Raw genomic sequence first — 20,733 nt, 5'->3', positions numbered from 1 at the left:
AATTGTACTTCTTTTTTTATTATTTCATAAATGATAAGAGGCGTACAGCTTCAAAGCAGCACACTATCCACTCCAACTCTTACTAACTTGTAATTAATGAAGTTTGTCTTTTGTCTGAGTGCGTTTATTGTGGCTACATTGAAAAGCCCTGTTATCCACTCTGTTGCACATCCATGTGGCTGTCGTACAGCTTGCAGACATGATGTGTCCTCGAGGAATGTTCTCCTTGGCTTAGTCTAAGCTCTCCCAAGCACGGCCACAGAAGTAGGCCTGAGCCTATATGGAAAATGCTTGACTGCTGAGAATGCATCACCCACAGCCCTCACAGAAAGTATTCAGACAGTATGGGTCGTGTGACCCCTAAATCAATCTTCCCTGTCATAAACACAGCTTTGAACATAAGCCGTGTTTTGAAACACGGACACCACTGTGCCCTCAGGATATGGCGGTAGTTTATGAGTGCACGTGTTTCAACTAAGAACGATTCGGGCGTCTGGTTTGTGTGTTTTTTTGTTTTTTTTTGTGAGTGTTGTCATTTCGATGTCTTCTGAAAATGAGTGAAAATGCATCCGTCATTTCGCTAGAGTGAACTTGGGTAAGAGCTGTTTAACCTTAACCTTTGCTGAAATCCTTTCTCTACTTCTCTTTGTTCTCTTTTCTCCTCTGTGTTATTCTTTCTTTTTCAGAGTTTTTTGATAAATGATACCGCGTTGCCATGATGCTTTACAAACACATTTCTCCAACCAGCTCTCTAGATTATAATCTAAATGAGTGGAATGTCCTCGTAGGATCTTTTATTCCAATTTAATTTAAGATGACAGCATCTCCACATCTGGACTGAAGTCATCTGAGCTTTGATGTGAGCGTGATGTCATATCCTCAGTATTTATGGATCTTTTTGTTAGTCTAAAACAGGTCTTAACCTGAAAATCACTTCTTTTGTTTTCAGACTTTCAGCCAGCAGACTCAGTTTGTTGATATATCATTGTAAGGACAGGAAGTAAGCCAAATTCTCAAATCAGTAAAAATTTCCATTGGTTAGCTCATGTATGGGTTAATATTGTTGGCTAATGGTTCAGAAACAATCATAGTGTTTTGAAAGGTGGATTTTAGTCTGTCACCAGATAGGGGTCTGCATATGTGTTTCTAAGATGAAACTGTGACTGATACAGCTTGACTAATAGCCATAAATGATGTGACAACCACCATGAAATTGACTGGAGTGCTACGTAGAATGTAGCTGTCCATTTAGAACTGTTATATGCCGCAGCGAAAGTACATTATAAAATGTATCTATATTTAAAGAAAATTGCCGAAATTTCATATGTGAGAAGCCCAACAAATCTGGTGAATGTTTGGAGCATTTTCAAACTGGAATGTGTTTACTATGAGACCAAGGGAGAGTAAGGGAAGGGAGGGGGATGTGTAATCCTGTTGGAGCAATTAGATGTTCCCGGAAAAAAGCTTGCAGTACTTGTGCAGCAGTCGTTACACAGTGTGTAAATCAGCTGTGCTTCATGTGCATGTTCAGTCATCGGAATCCTCGCTTAACCTGTTGACTCATTCTCTTCCTTGTGAACGGTGCTGGCAGAAGTGTTCTGTTAGTTTGCCTGATGTCAGTGTTTCTCATGTTTTGATATTTGCATGCTCATTTCTTATATTTTTACATTCAACACTATTGACGTAAACGTTCACAGACCCCAAAATAAATGTAATTTTTCATACTGTGTACTTTCTAAAGCTGTTACACATGAAACTTGCAATATTTAAAATGATTTATTTTAGCATATTTTATTTTTCTAAAAATGGTACAAATACTATATATACTGTACATGTAAATATAGTATATATAATTTGTATGAACTTTTGAACTTGTTCATATTTCATATTTTTGGTGTATAATTAGTGTAATAATGAATTAAATTGAGAAAACCTGACAGGAAAGACATATACAATGTTCTAAAAGATTTATTATTAAAAGAAATGCTCTTTTGAACTTTTGAACCTAATAATCAAATAATCTAGAAAATATGTGTCATTTTACCACAAAAATATAAAGCAGCACAGCTTTTTTCAACACTGATTAAAATACATTTTTCTTGAGCACCAAATCAGCATATTAGAATGCTTTCTAAAGAGTTATAGGGATTATATATAACAATTTTGCTGTTTTACTGTATTTTGTATCAAATAAATAATGTTGAAAACGTTGAAATCAAAAATCTTATGAATCTAATGAAAACCTTATGACCAGCATCGCATAAACCTGATAATAATCCAAAAAATTCCGACTTATAATAATAAATTATTAATGTTATAGCACAGTGAATATCACATAAGTAATATAATAATGTCATAACTGAAACCAAAAGCAAGTTAAGACATCTTGTAAATGAAGTCTGCACTCCAATCTGAAGCATGGTCATTTGATTAAACGCAGCATTCAGCATAATGTAGTTGTCTCATTTTTAACAATGCTGCACACTAAAACACAAGCCTGCAACCCGGGGGCATGAGATATGTACAAGCGCATAAACATTAGCAAGCACACAGTATACTCTGTAAATTAAGTCATTCAGTGCCCACAGGAAATGAGCATGTTAAAGAGGGAACACAATGGTGGGCTCTATGGAGGTATGACTGCACCTTTTAAGACCAGCTGACTTGTTATGACCCTCTAAATGTCTAATGAAAGGGCTGAACAGGTCTGTTTCTCCGTACGGTGAGCTGATTTCCTGAGTGACTGCTCTAACACAGACTTACCTCAGAGTTGCTAAGACCTCGACAGAGCTAATGCGTAATACTGAAAAAATGCACCTTGACAACAGAGCCTTTTGTTTACAGACTCGGTTTTCATCTGTACCTGCTGCGTTATCCAAAACAGATGTTTCTGGGATCCATTATGCAATCTAGGCTAGAACTAGTCCTCCTGTGACTTACCCACCCTCCTATCTTTAAGGGAAAAAACTGAATTTGTTGAGAATGTACTTAATGGGCCTGACATGTTTTTTCTCTTACTTTTAATTGTTTGGCAGAAGCAATAGACCTTCTTGATCATCTGTGGCAGGTGGCTAATCACAGCAATGCATCAGTAACACAGGAAAGCCAAAGATGTCCAGTCCTGCATGTAGGCCAGTACTCCACCCTCTCTATACCACTGCGCCAGGTGTTTGGACACAGGTATGCTGCAATAAAACAAATTTAAATTACATTTTATTATGTGTTTCTGTTCAAACAATCCAAACTTTGTATGTGTATCTGTTTTAATGTTTACAGTAGTGGATCAAAACCTTATCAAAGTTGTCCTAAAACTTTATTTATACCTAAACATTTTATGAACCTTTTTGATCCACTTAAAATTTTGACTACTGCATACAGTATACCAATTTTGGTAACACTTTAGTATAGGCACCAATTCTCACTATTAACTAATTGATTATTAGCGTGCCTATTAATAACATATTGCCTGTTCATTAGTACTTATAAATCACCTGTTCTATATGACCATATTCTACATCCCTAAGACTTACCAAATATCCTCACTATTAATTAGCAGCATAATAACAATTTGTATAGTTAATGGTTAATAAATAGTGAGAATTGGACCACAATTTTGTGTCCATGTTAAAATAAGCTCAAAACTTTTTCTCATTTTGTATACTGCATGGTATTATTTTCTAAAGCCATTGTAGACATGTAGCCTTTCTCTCTCATTTCATTCCCAGGTTTGGTGATGATTTCAGTTTGCTTTTGCGTCTGCGTAGCACCCAGTCTGAAGACCGCAGTTTGCTGACTTTCCTTTGTCCAGATGGACACATTCTCCTGCAGATTCGCATCAGTGCCTACACTTTTACCTTTATCAGTACCCAACAACGACACTATGAGTGAGTCTTCACTTCACTGACAGAAATGGATAGTGTTTGGGAAACACATTACCTCTAATCTCTTATATTTACCATGCTGGAAATGTTATGCAGTTTATTTTTTATGTTTATTTCATTTTACATGCACACACACACACACACACACACACACACACACACACACACACACACACACACACACACACACACACACACACACACACACACATTTGAAGAGTTAATTTGCAAAAACAGATAACTCATGTGAATTCAAATGAATCTTAATCAAATTGAGGTTGGGTTATTTTGATAAAGTTAAATAATAACACAAAATACAGCTACCGTTATTTTCATAACTACATATTTTCTAACAACTAACACAATAAAAACATCAGTCAATCAATGACTTTTATTTATATAGCTCTTTTAACGATACAGATTGTGTCAAAGCACTGAACAGTATCAAATAGGAGAACTGAGTGATAGTAATATATAATGATATATTATGCATTTTATTAAATGCAGAGATGTAATAGTAAAAAGCTTGATTTTTGAACAAATTAAAAAAACCCTGTTATGTTTTTGCAAACAAATTCTTCATGTATATATTTCTCCAAACAGTTATTTACCTAATAAAAAAACACGTATCTCCTGACAAGACAAGTTGGAAAGCAGACAAGCCTACGTAATTGCAGATGGTGAATTATTCTTAAATGGAGATTAACAGGGAACCATCTGAAAACTCAATTACTTGGTGGTCTTCATTAGTTTGTGGTTCATACTTTGGTCCCAAAGCTGTCATCTTGGCAGGAAAAAGATAATTAAAAAGGCACATCTCTGTGAATCCTGTTATGTAACCACAGTATGTTTATTCTCCTTCTCCTTCTCCTCTCTTTCTGTTGCCTGCTTTTGAATGTCATTGACCTTCTTTGTCCCTCTTTCATGATGACAAAACCATCCTTATCGTCTGCTCATTCTTCATGTCATGAAAGTATTAGTTTTGGCCAATGGTTAATTTTAAACACAAGCACAGCCCCCACTGTTTTGAGGAGCTCTGTGATATATTAAACCAAAATTTCTGGATTTGGCTTAGACATAAGCCAAGCCTTACAGTGAAGACGTGTAAATGAGGCATGGGATTTAACTCATGGCCTCTCAAAACTAATATTTGGACCTGTCGCCTAATTACCCACCTGCAGGACAAAATAAATGGAAGTTTCACGCTCACATTTTACTTGTTTGTGCTTCTCATTTATTATGAAATGACAAAACAATGCCACAATGTTCTTACTATGTTCTTATATGGGTTTCTGTTTAGTTTAAGCTTGCATATACCAAAAAAAAGTAATTTGTCATCATGCAGACAGGATGCGTTACAGCTCTGAATGTTTTGCCAGGAAATTTAACGGTTCCTGCTTTCCTTCGATTCTCCTTATTCTCCAAAGCTCTAGCATGCAGTTTGACCAGCCCACCCTGTCGAGAAAACTAAATAAAGTAGTTTGTTTTTCAAAACCCGTCCTGTGGTTCCCAGGTTCCCTGTGGCAGTGCTGTCTGATGGAGGTTGGCACCGCGTGGCGGTCAGCGTCTCCTCAGGCCGGTTGGCGTTGTATGTGGATTGCTCCATGGTTGAGAGCGTGGACTGGGCTTATAAGGACGGTTTGGGAATCTCCACTGATGGCCTGGTTATGGTGGGAGGAATCATTGAGGGTTTTGAGACACCTTTTGAGGTCAGTATACAGACACATAAGGACATAGTACCTATCACTTACTGTGTGATGAGAATAATGTATCCTTCATCTCACCAGCTCTCAGCACATGACACACACTCTAAATACATTTCCAAAATGTTCCCAGTTGGCATTTAAACCCAAAGTAAGGTTTATGGAGGATGAGAGTCTCTCAGTGTATAGAAGTTACTATACCCCAAGCTGAACATCTGCGTTTATACTCATCCAAGTTTCCAGAAGGATTGGACGTTCTGTTGCTGACAAGCGGATAGAGATTTTAAATTTTTTATGTGCAACTATCTGTTGCAAACTGCCAGCGCGGTTTCTTACATAAATAATATCTGATGCAAATTTGAACAAGAGTATGATTTTTTTTGATTCGTAAAAATAACATGTCATAACATGAAACATTTCGTATAGCACTCAGTTAAATAAAATTCATTGTGATCTTTCCCCCATAGCGCATGTATCCTATAACTAGATGTTCTTAATTCTTTAATGCATTGTTCATACACACAGCCATATTTATTTATAGAAGTGAATTCCTGAAAAATGTTAGTTTGATGTAAATGACTTTGGTTCCTCCACAATTTATAATTTCATGCATTTGTGAATAGATGCAGTCAGAGTAGGAGATTAATCGGCTAATAAACTCATCACAATGATCGACTTGTCTATTCATTAATGTCTTGTGAAGTGAGAAGCTGCATTGGTATAAGAATCAAATCCATCATTGAGTATTTAACTTCAAACTGTCACTTCTGGTCAAAATATGAATCCATTATCCATGATAACACTTACTCCAGCCAAAAAGTCCCCTGTTGTCTCTCACATCAAAATCTCCTGACATATTTGTTTAGAACTGTTCTTATATACGGTGCTTGGTCTGCTTGGACACTTATTTTGATGGAACCCATTTGTTCCAAGGTGATGTAATGCTAAATTTCTCCAAGGAACAAAATCATCTTGGATAATCTGAAAGTGAGTAAATTATCAGCAAAAATTATTTTTGGAGGAACCTCTTTAATTTGTCTGTTCTGCTACGTACAGAGAAAAGGACCCTCATTAACATCATAGATGTCATTTTAGGTTAATCTGTTTGGCATATAAATGATGAACGTAAATATAGATACATTAGATGTAGAATGTGTACACAGCCATAGATGATAGATTATAAAAATAGACCCACACCAGGTTGGGGGATAAAAAAAAAGGAGATTAGAAGATTTTGGGAGATTATTTTGGCCTTGTAAAATGTATTTCAAATTCAATTCCTGTGTTATGCTGAAGGACAGGCATTTTAATGGAAGGAGTATAGTTTAGACAGCTGTGCACAAGCTAAATGCCCTTTTTTAGTTGTGTTATACAGGGAAAGTTAATACACCGTGAAGTCTAGGCTGAGTCTCAGAGAATGACATCATAGAGTCCAAACATCCCATTTACATACTTACACACTGAACTCAATCATACGGTGACATGATTAGGGTTTGCATTTACCCAACTTCTAGGCTGACACTTCATCCTCATAACAAATATAATTGTCTTATTTTTATAAGATTATTGGACTGTCGTCTAGACTCCAAGCATTGATTCATATCCAAAATGACCTGTTTATAAAAGCATGTATGCTTATGTGTGTGTGCATGCATGTACGCACTGTGTGACCATATGGTTTGTGTGTATGCATCTGTATAGATGTAATAGTTTCATTTGCCTCGTATCTTTAGGGTGATCTGATGCAAGTGGCATTTCTGATGGGAGAACCAGATGCAGCTCGAGATCATTGTGCCGTTTTGCAACCCCAGTGTGGCGGAAGCGGACACAAACCACCTCGCTCTCCTCGCATAAGCACCGAAGAGGTAAGTGAACCATACTATGCAGGGAATATCATGTAACCTACCCACACTGTTACCTCCTGAGTTTCTGCCAAGCGGCTGATGAATTCACTACGACATTTACTACAAAAAATATAAAAAATGCATTTATATTATTGTGTATAATTATATTGTGTGTATACAGTATCTGTATCTCATAATTCATCTACAGCGTGTACATGCGTGATCTTTTCATCAAGCTTGTTTTCCCTTTCCCTGTCCAGGAGCTTCTGCTGTCCTCGAATGACCTGGAGGATTTATTAGAGACAGCAGGGGACAGTGATTCTATTCGTGCAAAACTGACTGTAAGTAGCAATACTATGCAGCTGTGGTATCGTAACTAGGTTACATAACATATAAAGTAAAATTCAGTCCAAATTGATACTGTTATTTACTGTAAAATGACATACTGTATAAACTGAGATACTGTAAAACATACAAGAAGATGTATTGCAGAAGGTGGTCTTTTCTATAGCACTGTCACACTCTTAAAAATAACGAAGAAGCAGCTTAAAAGTTTATGGTTTTCATCACAAAAATCTCTGTACAACTTCATTAGACTATATAGAAATAAAAATATAGCAGACAAGTTTAATGAAGCAAATTTATGGTTCATTTATGTTGCTTTTTGCTTATTTTGGAGCTAATAGTGGTTGAGTGAACAATTAAATAATGTTTGGCAAAGTAACTATTTAGATTAGTGCTGTCAAATGATTAATCATGATTAATTACATCCAAAATAAAAGATTTTACTTACATAATATATCTGTATGTACTGTGTATATTTGTTATGTATATATAAATACACACACATACAATATATACAATAATGTTGAAAATATTTACACATATAATATTGAAAAATATTGTAAAAATATTTTGATATAAATATTGAAAATATTTACATATATACATATACATATATATTTACGTATCTATTTATATTCATATAATTTCTATAGCATATAAATACATATAAATATACTATTAAAATATTGATGTTGTTTTATGAATCCATTAAATAAGGAATAGCTCAATCACATCAGCTTTGGGCAAATCATTACTTGCTTTCTTGGAAGTCAAACAATATGCATACTGTTTCTCAACAGGTTTGAGAGTTAAGAGTTATTACTCACAGGAAGTGCTGAAAAGCATTGTGTTTTGAAAATCATATTTTGATTGCATGTTTGATGTGGATACAACTGTTTGAAATTGTGACTTTAAATGTGAAATTAAATGTGAACTGTCAACATATATTACCACTCAACATATTTTAAAAGCTGTATTTGTATTTGCACACCTTTCCTGTCAGGCTGATAGGAATTTAATGTTGGATTTGCGTTTTTATGTTCAAAATCAAAATAAATTCCTGATGAGAACAAATGATAGTCTTGCAGTCATCCAACATACCGTGAACCTGTAATCACATATCAAACCCAAGTAGGCTTTCCAAATATTTTTTGTCTCTTCTTAAGCCAAATAAAAATGGTGTGTGGTGTTGCTGAGCTGTAGCAATCCAGTAAGTCCATGTGTGTTTGCCAGCTGTGAGTTGTTCGGTCAATGGATTCATGGTCATTGTGGGCTGTGACTGAAACTGCAGATACGAGTGTTGATGGACACCATATTCATGCGATTCAAAACCAAATGTTTCTTTCTGTGAAAATTTAGCATAGCATGTTTAAAACATCTATCGCTTCAATCAATCACCTGGACTCCATTATCTTATGTCAAAAAGGTGGTGGATTTCAAAGACTAAAGAACACCAGATTTTTTTTTTTTTATAACCTGTTTTATTTCTCCAGTTTCGGTGTCTCTTGTGGCATAACCTCTTGACTATGAACCTTTTTGTTGTGGTGTTTCGCTTTGATGCCTCAGCCATTTTTGGTTTGCCTGTTTCCTGGTCTCACGCTCCCAGTGGAAAGGATTAATAAGAAACTTATGGCTTTCTTTGTTCCCTTTAACCGAACAGGAGGTCAGGGGTTAAAGGTAATTGCTAATTTAGCTTGTCACTCATTTTTAGTGTCACAGCTTTGAGGCCAAAGTCATAAATGTTTAGTTGGATATGTGCATATATGCATACTTTTGATCACATGACCAAACATAAGACTTGACCAATTACGATATACATGCATGCATGTTGCCAGTTGAACTATGTAAGCGCTTTAAGTCGAAGTCTAAAGCAGAGACCCTATCCAGACATGGAGTTTTACATGTTAATGTTGACCCAATTGGAGACATGTGTGTCATTGTTCATAATGCATTTGTGTTTGTGTCTATTTCGGTTTGTTTTGGGTTGTTCTGCTCAGTCTGCAGAGGCAGTGTATACGGTGGTGTTAGTTTATTTAGAAATAGCCTTGTTCTTCCCGTGGGTTTTGTTTGGCGAGGTGGGCACTGTAATTGATTTACTCTGCACTAAAATTAGGTTTGAGTTGGACGGAGAACTCCTCTAGGGAAGTGTCAGAATTACTCAGACAGACTGTGAAGTGTTCAACATCTCCAGACGTGCCTTTGAACTCACTCTTCTGTAAGTGTAAAGATATGTAAGATTTGTGCAGGCGTTTTTTTTGTTTATGGACAAAAGTGCGGACATGCATGAGACATTTTCAACTGTGCTTAACCTAAACACTTTAAAAGTGCTGTTTATACAAGAATCTTTGTTTACGAAGAATCTGAGCTGCTTATTTTTCATCTCTTCTTCTTGATTTCAGGGACAAAGGTCGAAGGTTAGGCTGAGTGCATTTTGTTCAATCTATCATCTTTTCTGCTCAAAGGATTATTATTATTGTTAGCTCTGGAGAAGGCAGGGATTTGGACTAATGTCTAAGTTGTTATATCACACCCAGTTGAGCCATTCAGACATTTTACCTGAAATTGTTATTGTTTTACTGATTTATTGATAGTGATAAAAGTTAAAAATGTGGACATTAATAGGTTTTAAAAAAAAAAGAAATTAAAGCTTTTTCTTGAACAAGAATACATTAAATGTGACGGTGAAGAAATTAGTTCTTCAAATAAATGCAGCTCAATTGAACTTTGTGTATGAAATCATTCTGAAAATAAGTATGATAGTATGAAAGTATGACGAAGCAGCAAAATATTTTCAATATTCATAATAAATGTTTTTCTGAGCATGAAATCAGCTTAATAAAAGACTAGAGTAATGGCTGCTTGGAAAGTTAGCTTCTCCATCACAGGAATGTATCATTTGTATTTAAATATATTCAAATTGAAAATGCGGCCTTGGCTCTGCAAAACAAAAAGCTTGAAAAATGTTTTAATGAAAAACGATTTACTAAACCCAAACTTTTGAACAATGGAGTTTTCTGTTTTTTTCTTTTGTTCGAAGCCCCTTGCCACACTCAAGACATTACGTTAGGTTTAATTACAAGGTATTTACACACATACTAACATACATTAATGAAACTACTTAAGATGATGGGCCCGTGAGCACACCTTGTAATTGAAGCAATGAGTTATTTTCTTGCGCGTTAGCTTGCAGTGCATGCCATTTCCATGTTCCAAGCTTTAAAAAAAAATTCCTCTCAGCAAATTACAACAATGCACTGATGCACTGAACTGAGAAGCGTCTCTTTCAGATATGTCAGATTCATAATGAGCTTACAGCAAGGAATCCACTGATGGGTTGAAACATAGTTTACTGTAAAATCCAAGAGTTGAAATATTTTTATGACATTTTTATCAATGGCCAAATTAGTCGATTTAAATAAACAGAACTCAGAAAGGGATTTCAGCCTAAAAATGTGTTTGCTAATTATATTTAAGCTCTAAAACATTTTTTATAAGCTGAATCATAGGTTTTGGTCAAGACAGCTGCTGGGAATACCATTCATAAAACAGTCTGTTTGATCTATTCAGATTGATCTGCTTCCCTGCATGCTCTTTCATTTGTTTAGTACAACAAATTTAAATGTGTTTGTAATTAGGTTAATATCTGTATACATGTGAAAAATATTGTGTCCCATTTTGGATGTCACAGTGATAATAAACAAGAGCAATAACATGTAACAACACCATGTGATTATACAACATTCTGCCCTTTTTAGAGCTCAGCTGTGCAAACTGTTAGGGCATTTTTCTCCTTTATGGTGTATAAGATGGTTTACTGAAAACTCCATAATTATATGTCATTGTGCAGGCGTCTGTATCACGCCTGCTCTCCTCCTTACTGTCTCTGTATCCTCGGGCAGTCGCAAACTGTTGCCGGTACCCTCAGCTCAAGCTCCACTGGCTGTAATTATGTGTTCTGAGACCATAATTTAGTGCCGTCCGTCCCCAAACTCACAATAAATCACACGCAGTAAATGCAAAGTGAGCTTATCATGCAGAAATATTACTCTGTACCATTATGGCTGGATGGATAGATAGATAGATAGATAGATAGATAGATAGATAGATAGATAGATAGATAGATAGATAGATAGATACTTGTCAACACTCATCAGGCTTCTATAAATCCAGAAATGACTGGAATCTTCTGGAAGCAATTATCTGTTATTTGGGAAGCACCCTTGTGATAGATCTCCATAGATTGTCTCCATAAGGACTCTCCACATTGCTTTCTGTGTTGTGACTTGAGGGTGCGGATGGCCCCCTCTTTGATTTAGTTTGCTCTCTTTGATTCAGAATACTACTAGCGGTTTTTTGTTCTCTACTTGCACATAATTCACATCAGCAGGATCTCAGAAAGCTGTCAAAAAAGCTGTGAATTGCCAGATAATGCCAGAAATGTGTCTGCATGTGGACATTATTTGAATTTTCCATTGGACCGCCTGTCCCAATTAGCAGAGCGTTATTGTATAAACCACATCAATTAATTCTGATGTACCTAGGCATGCATGTAAGTACATGTATCTGGACACAAAGACGAGAGCACGCTCGCACATACACCCGCTCAGTTCACCCCGAAGCCACAGCCAAACAGGTGTCACATTGTGTGTGAAGCAGATGATATGTGTGTGTCTGCATGGGTGTATGTGGGTGGATTGAAAGTTTGTGGGTGTGCTGGTGTGTTTTGCACGTATTTGGCTAGTCTTGACTGTGAGTTTCACTGCATTTTTGTTGCAGGTGATGTATGTGTGAGTGAGTGTGTGTGCGTGCGTGCGTGTGTGTGTGTGTGTGTGTGTATGCGTGTTCGTGCCACCATGAGGCTCTGGATATGTTTGCTAGAATGTTTTTTGTTGGATTTAATGAGATTTGGAGTGCAAGGTCAGAGGAATCACGTTCCAAAGGTATGGTTTCATCTGGCAACCCTTCTGAATTGTGTTTGTTTGGGAAAATTGTTCTTACAAATCATACATCCACTTTTCCTATCTAATAATAATCGGTTTAGTGGTGCACGCTAGTTCATGAAGCTCAATTTGTTTTTATGGATTTGAGTACGTGTATAAATATTCGTGTTGAAAAATAAGTCATGTGCGTGTAATCAAGTGTTAGTCCGTCTATCGTGAAGGCTGCCTGTGGTTTGGCTGCAGATGTAAGAGGTTACAGTGGTTTCTGTTTATATGAGAGAAATAGTTTTCACCGAGCTGGTTAGACCCAGATTACCACAAATGCTCGGTTCATGTCAAGTATCAGGGTGCAGATTTTGACTATATTTGACATTTATTGGTTTTGCAGTATTTTATAATTTTGTAGTTGATTTCTTGCACTTCTCACATTTCTCTGTTTTCTTTTTGTGATGCTTATTCTAGTAAACTCTACAATAACCACTTTTCTATAAAGATTTTTTTTTTGATTATTATAATGCATAGAACTAAATTGAATTCCCAGCTTGACGTTAAATTTAAAACGTGGCAGAAAAACAACAGCTGTGGAAGGAGTTTTATGACAATACCAAAATAACGTAATGGATGAGACTGAGAATTAATTCCGTTATTTCTGCAGATGTGATTGGTGTTTTCTTACTTAATTTTGTTTTCGCACCTAATTTGTTTAGATTCCAGTTCCCAATTTCTTTGGGAATCTAGGACTTAGCTCTATGAAAAGTATTTTACGGGAAGCTTATTTAAATCAAACTAAGTGCAAGATACAGCTGGTTTGTCATTGCCCATATAAATACCTGTGTCTCTGTGATAGATTTACAGATAGTCGCAGTCTTTCAAGTCAGATCATATTTTTTACTGACTTATGTGTATGCGTGATTGTGTGTATGCACTTGACCATTTTTTTTAGGCTTTCCACTTGCGTACAGTTTTACAGACCAAGACGTTAAATGCAAAATTGTACCTTTCAAAATTGAGGTATGATAATAGTCAAGCTTCTTTTGATTTTTTGCTTGTAAACTTGCATTTTAGTACTGGTGGTGGTTAGCTGGCATGTAGGCGCGTGTGTAAATAATGTTTTTGAAGGCCTGAAGGCATAACCCTTTTATTTTTTTAGGAAACGTTTAGCTCTCCCACAAATCTGTCATCTGGCCCTTTTCACTGATCTGTCTAAACTGCTTTCGGTCTTTTCTGTAACAGACCTAATAACAGCAGGGCTGTACATCATATGCAAATCACTGCAACATATCTGGAAAGTGAATAATGTCTTAATAGTCATACTCATGTGTAGATCTTTGCCCAATCTTGTCACAGTTTGCCCAATCTTGTCATAGTTCTGTATTTTCTCCACCTGTCAGGATGATCATTGTGATTGAAGATTGTAAATATCACCTAGGTTGTTGAAGTATGGTTTCTCAACGTCTATATGGTATTACAGTATGAAATTGCAAAAGAACAACCAAAAGTCTCTGGTTACTGATGAAGGGCAAAACTTTGCAGCAGTGATGTTAGAGATATTTTCATGTTGGTCCTTGTAACAGGAAGCCCTCTGGTGGCCATATGGTATAGCTGCTCTTTATTGGGTGACTGGGCACCTAGTGTGAGTCAGTGTGTTCAGACCCTCTTTGGCTGGCTATTAGAGGGATATCAGAGCAACAGCAGGAAGATAAGCTGGACGACAGCCCTTTGTAGTCAGGTGGAGATCAAGTGTCGGCTTATCAGGCCATGGCCACAGAAAGAGCCATTGTTAGTGATATTATTAGGGAAAGGGGTCAGATTTTTACCCAGGTTTTCTTCATAAAAAGGTTTCTTCATCATATTTTTGCAGGCATATGTTCTAATGTCATAATGCATTTATAATTTGCATTTTTGTTTCTTGGAAACCATGAAATTGACTGACCTGGAAAACCAAAGCAGTCATAATTGTGCAAAATAGCTTCACGTATAACTTTCCCGGACTCTAAAGTCTCCTTTTTTTTTTTAGTTTATCCGCTTTTAAACCTCGCAAATGGCACCAAAAGAACTGACGCGCTCATATTATCTTACAAAAGTCACATTACTGAAACACCTGGCTTAGACTTCATGCAAATAAAGCAACAAGACAGAATCACAGCAGATTTTAAGGAAACACATGTTTCAATTTTGTGTGATGTCATTTTGATATACAGCAACAATTCTCTTTCTTTGACACTATGATGTGGGTGTTTTATCACAGGAAAAAGGCTGTTTTTCATTTCTTTTCTCATCATTCAGAACCAAGCCAGATCATATGGAATCCAGACCACTCTTCCTTGTCATATCTCCCTCTTTTTATTATTATTTTTATTTAGTCTTTTTTGTCAAATTTCATTGATTTTCTCAAAACCTAGCCTTTGTTTGTGTGTGTGTGTGTGTGTGTGTGTGTGTGTGTGTGTGTGTGTGTGTGTGTGTGTGTGTGTGTGTGTGTGCGTGTGTGTGAGACGTTGGTTTGCAAGTTTGCATGTTTTTTGCGCGAGTGTTTTGTGTCACTGTCATTTTGAATCTTTAACTATCAGTGTGATGTAGACATGGAAGGATGCCTTGTTTGGAGTGGTATAAATGTGTGAGCCTTGCATGTAACTCATGCACATCTGATCTTCACGTAATGTCAGATCTCAGTAGATCATTGCTGATTGCTACAAGATGTTTAATAGTTTAAATTATTGTTGTTTATCAGCCTGGAATTATTGAACTCTCGTATTTACCTTAACATCTGTTAGCAGCATCAGCTTCACAACCATATGTAAAAATGAAGATTACAGCTTTAATCAAGTCGCATAAACATTCTCACAATAAATTACATTATGATGAAGTGATTACATCTTCATTAAACATATTATGGTAAATATAAAGCTCCCAGATGTAAAAATGAATAGCAAACATAATTGAATAATACCTTACACTCTAATCTTTGTAATCTTTGTACACATGAAGTAATTACTTTATGTTAACAGGGTCTCCGTAGACGTGGGATTATACGTGGTGATGGAACTCTCCCTACTGGATCCAAACGTCCGGACTTTGTGGGGCGAGGTGATGTGTTTGTGGTTGATGAGGATACAGACCTGGTAGACCAAAACATCTTGTCCAAAAATGGTGGTAAACCTTCCAAAACCTTCCCAACTGAAACTACGAACAACCGTGATGGAAAACCAGACTCCACATCCAAACATGTAGATGAAAACATCACCACTGACAAGCACAAACTTGGCAAACCTTCATCAAAGAAACCAGTCGATACAATTATCAACCTGGATGTTCAGGTACCTGAGAAACCTAACGGAAGTGTTGTACCTAGTAGTGAATTTCACCTGGAAACCACATCCAGTCCTCAAGATCAAGAATCCAACTTGTTAAAAGAGGATTTGGGGACCACTACACAGGTTCCCCTGAGAACAACCTCTTGGGAAGGCATCTCAAAAGGAAGTAGAAGAAAAACAAACAAAACTACAGATATCCTTGTAGGACCTGGCTGGGGATCTAAGGAGCACCCAGGTACTGTTATTTTTACAGAAAGGCATGGAGATCTTGTGCGTGGCTCTGATGGGAATATGTATCGCATTCAAAGAGGACCCATGGGGCCAGTGGGGCCCCGAGGTGAGCCTGTGAGTATAACTTAAGAATAGTATATACAATTATAGCAAGAATATCTCATTGTTAATGAAATTGCAATAAAACATAAAAAAAAGACAAACTAGCTGAAATAAAAATTTTAAGATGAATGCTAACACACAAAACTTTATTAAGTAATTAAAAAAAATAACACACATTACAAAATAACTAGAATTAAAATCAAATGTAAAATATTAATAAGTGCTCTAATAGTATAATTAATACAAAATATCATAAATATATTTTAGAAAGTTTTGGTCTTATGTCACATCATATTAACACAAAATTCCTACTTGAAACCAGTCAGAATAAATGGACACAATGGCTGAAATAAATTTCCGTAGCAGATACATCACACATAATATAAGTCATACAAGGCATGTGCAAATTCTTATACAATAAAAACTTCTGCCACGATCTGCAAAAGCAGTCTGAAGCAGAATGCACAAGAGGAAAAAATTAAAGCAAGAATTATCAGGTCTTTGATGTTGTGTATGTATATTTCAGCTGTTCTAAGCTGCACAACATACTGCATATGTCAACATGTCTCACTTCCCGCCAGCATGATTCATATGGCTCTCTATAATTGGCTGTAGAAGCAACGACCCAACTGCATCACCCAGTCGAAATGCAACATTCACCTGGCTTTAAGTGATCAGGTCTAACAGAACTAAACCCAGATGTGATGCCATCTGGATGCTTCTGGCTGGGCTCCAGTGGACCAGGCACTGTAAAAGGCCTCCATTAGATCATGAAGGGTTGATTTATACCAGTTGGCTTAACACATTAAGGAGATACTGCTCTGCCTGAAAGCAAAATGCAGTAGAGATGCAGTAATTAATACACCCTCTTTTTTACCATCTCTGTTACAACCATACCCTGCAATTCTTTCTTGGTGGGGGTCTAGCATTTAGTAATTGAATAAGGCTCCAATTTTATCATTCTGTTCTACGAATGATGCGTTTATATACCACTTAAGTCCACAATATTGTATGGGATACAGTATTATTATTTTTAGCTAAAAAAGGGAATAATTAAAAACAGTTTCTGTCAACTGAAATAAAGCTGAAATACAAGATAAATGTAATATGAAAACGTAAAAAAAAGGAATTGGTAACTAATTAAGCTTAATTTAAAAGACGATTGAGTGGAGGTATTAAAATTACTAAAAGCTAAACAGAAAAGTTTCATTTTTACTCTGAATGGTCTTGCTGCAAAAAACAAATAGTAAATGAGGTTTCATCATGCAGTAAGTCAGCTTTTACAATAGTTTTGTGGTGGTTAAAATGTAAGGTTTATGTTTAACAGTTTGCTCATATTACTGTGGTCAGAGTGGCACTAAAGTTAATGGTTTTTATTAGCTTTATTAGCTTGTCTGACCTCTGAATGGTTGTTTTGTTTGATCAAATTAAGACGTTTGTTTGCCTAATTTGCAAACAAACTATATTCACAGCTTGCTATAAACATGTAGTTTTAACTCTGTTAAACAAGCTCATTGCTGTTAAAAATGAAAGCTGTATGCTTTGTTTTGGTCACGCTCTGTAACTTTGTATGTTTAAGGATTTTACTATGCTCCTTACAGGGATGTCCTGGGAGTGATGGCTATCCAGGGCCCAAAGGTGATAAGGTATGATAATCAGAGTGACTATTAATGAGAAATGGACTGGAGTGTCACGATGAATGAGAGCAAGTCGAGGTCAAAGTGTTTCCCCACAAAAGTTCGCGGAAAGTTCATGCGCCTGTGGTCATGACCGGCTGAACCTTTGTGTCCTTCTGTGAACTTTGTCACTTTAGATGACTGGTTTAATATGTTTAACCACCATACAGAAGTCCAAATGCCAACAGGGAAGCTTGAAAAGGCATGCTGTCAGTCTGACCTCCTATACTCTACTTCTATTTCTTCTTATTGACTTCATGCTAAAGTTTAAAAACATCTAGGTTTTCACCAATCAGACCAATAGCGGTGGCATCATTGTAACATTTGCTATCCATTTTTACACTATAAACATATTAGATAACCTAAGTGTTGTGGCAAAGAGGTTTTGTTACACCACTTTCATCAAGGTAACATTTCTATGATCCTTCAGAAATCACTGATATGCTGATTTGATGCTTAAGAAAAATTTCTTCTTATCAATTTTGAAAATAGTTTTCACGAAGTATTAACTCTGACACCTGTATTTATTTCTTTTTATGATTATTTGATGAACGGAGAGCTATAAACAACAGCATTTATTTGAAATTGAATAATTATTGATTTCTTTATTAGAAAAAAATCCCTAAACATTGGAATGTTGGTGTGTTGTAGGCACTAGTGTTTACAGTACATCCGGAAATAAAATGTATTTATAACTTGAGTGGTGAAAGTCTAATTTCTATAATATTTATCAGTTATCTGGTGGTGTCTAAGCTGTTATGTACAGTGCTGTTGTAAAACATGCCGGTTTATACAATGCAGATGTGTGATGGAATTTGTTTTTTATTCTAATAGTTCAGATTTCATCAGCTTTGAGATTTGTTTAAGATTATAAGCATATGTCAGTGTAACCTTTTTTTGTGGGATGCAGTCTTCATTATTGCTGTGATGCATTTAGGGTGCCATTGGGCTTAAGGGCCGTCCAGGACACCGTGGAGTCCCAGGACCTCTTGGGCCACCTGGGCTGCCCACATTCTACCTGTGGAGAAACACACCTGAGGAATGGACTGCATTTCGGGTGACTTTTCTCTCTTTCTTTCAGTTTCTCCAAGTTTTCCATCCCTGTCTGTGTTCTCCCTTTCTACAAAATTAAACTTTACCCCTCATCTCTTTAAAGTGGCTGCTAGTGCACAGCTGTATCTTGCATAATAGCTTAGATGAGCACCACATCCATGATTGAATAAATATGCCCTCAGGGAAAGAGAGAGAGAGAGGGGAAGGAATTCTCTCTCGTTGCTGTAATGGGGTATTTGTTTCCTGCAGCCTTTGAACCATCCCGCACTGTACATCCAGCAATCCAGCTGAGTGCAACGACTTTTCTACTCTTAATGCTGCATGAGATCACAAGTTGTTCCTGTAACTGAGGGGGTGATACCCCTTTTTTCAAACTCAGAACAAGGTCACCTCAACACAATCAATCAGTCTCAGCCTTCATGTCCCTTTCCAGCACGGTATCTCCCAACGCATCTGCTCTGATAACCGAAACCTCTGTTGAGCATGGCCTAATTAAAAGCAGCCTGTGACCTCGTAACTCATTTTGGGATATGTGTCCTGTGTGCAGCATGCTGCCTTTATGAACGCCTTTGTAGTTTACAGGGCAGCTTTTAAGTCTAGAGTCTGGTTGGATGAGAACGGATCATTAAAGCTTTAGCAAGACCAGAATAGCATGCTTATGACTTTTTGCCTTCATTAAAATGACTCCTCAGAGTAATGAAGAGAAAAGCTTCAAGGATAGATCAGGAATTACAAAAATACATATTTTGAATATAGACTAATTGGTGGGTAGTCTGAATGACTAAACAATGAATTGGCACAAGGAAGCTCAGGATAATTATGCTGGTATTCAGTAGGGCTGCACCGTACATTAAAACAAAATCATTGTAAAGTTATGATATGGTATAATGTGAGTGTGATTTCATTCAATAAATAAGTAAGTATAAAACAAAATCATGGCAAGCTGTAAAAATAAAAGTTTGATGGTTTGCGTTTTGAAAATAGTAGTAATTTTACAGTCTAGTATTTTTAATGTAAAATATTTTAATAGCCATATTAAATGAGCAGAAACAATAAGAATAAAAATAAAAATAAAAAGTTTAAAAGATGTATGAACAATCAACTATTACATTTTTTTTCCAATTTATTTAACCCTAAATTAATATTTATTTATCTCTAGAGCAATATTTTATATTTTTTCACATCACAATATATACAAAAAACTGCTCTACAATCAGACACATTTGTAAACATGACGTAAAAAATGCCAAATATTATTTAATATAGTTTGAAGTTTGACACAATGTTCTAAAAACACAGCATTTATGAGATACAAGACATTGATGAAACTAAAACAATATCTGTTATCTGTTCTGCTAATAATGTGATAAACAATGACAGTCTCATGATGGCTCAATGATATTTTTTCTCTCACTCTCGTCTTCAGCAAACTTCATTCTTCCAGCTTCTCCGTGCAGGCTGGCCTGTAAGCATACAGAATATATTTGTAAAATTTGTTAGGTTTGGAAACATGTAATATCCCTGACTCCATTCATTTTCCTGTGAGCTTGTAGAGAGCACAAGGTCCCCCAGGTCCGGAAGGAGAGATGGGGAAACCTGGGCCGCAGGTGAGGTACCAGCTGGTTTAATAAGACTTTGATGAAGCTT

General features: G+C 36.3%; 1 protein-coding gene across 2 annotated transcripts in view; it reads left to right on the top strand.

The window, feature by feature from the left end:
- Window positions 1–20,733, top strand: part of si:ch211-196i2.1 (collagen alpha-1(I) chain) — a 52,625-nt gene that overhangs the window by 13,783 nt on the left and 18,109 nt on the right. Inside the window, exons 2-11 of one of the 2 annotated variants that reach the window (XM_043220886.1) lie at window positions 3,036–3,180; window positions 3,726–3,884; window positions 5,395–5,590; window positions 7,318–7,449; window positions 7,689–7,769; window positions 15,719–16,369; window positions 17,959–18,003; window positions 18,971–19,090; window positions 20,513–20,551; window positions 20,640–20,693. In XM_043220886.1, the coding sequence (XP_043076821.1) occupies window positions 3,036–3,180; window positions 3,726–3,884; window positions 5,395–5,590; window positions 7,318–7,449; window positions 7,689–7,769; window positions 15,719–16,369; window positions 17,959–18,003; window positions 18,971–19,090; window positions 20,513–20,551; window positions 20,640–20,693 (1,622 nt within the window). Of the gene's footprint in view, window positions 1–3,035; window positions 3,181–3,725; window positions 3,885–5,394; window positions 5,591–7,317; window positions 7,450–7,688; window positions 7,770–12,613; window positions 12,714–15,718; window positions 16,370–17,958; window positions 18,004–18,970; window positions 19,091–20,512; window positions 20,552–20,639; window positions 20,694–20,733 lie in introns of those variants that run through there. The other variant, XM_043220888.1, reaches the window with a different exon arrangement.

The sequence above is a fragment of the Puntigrus tetrazona genome, chromosome 21 (genome assembly GCF_018831695.1).
Source record: "Puntigrus tetrazona isolate hp1 chromosome 21, ASM1883169v1, whole genome shotgun sequence".
Classification (NCBI taxonomy): Eukaryota; Metazoa; Chordata; class Actinopteri; order Cypriniformes; family Cyprinidae; genus Puntigrus; species Puntigrus tetrazona.
The sequence above is the reverse complement of the archived record's forward strand: the minus strand, read 5'-3'. Positions and strand labels throughout refer to the sequence as shown.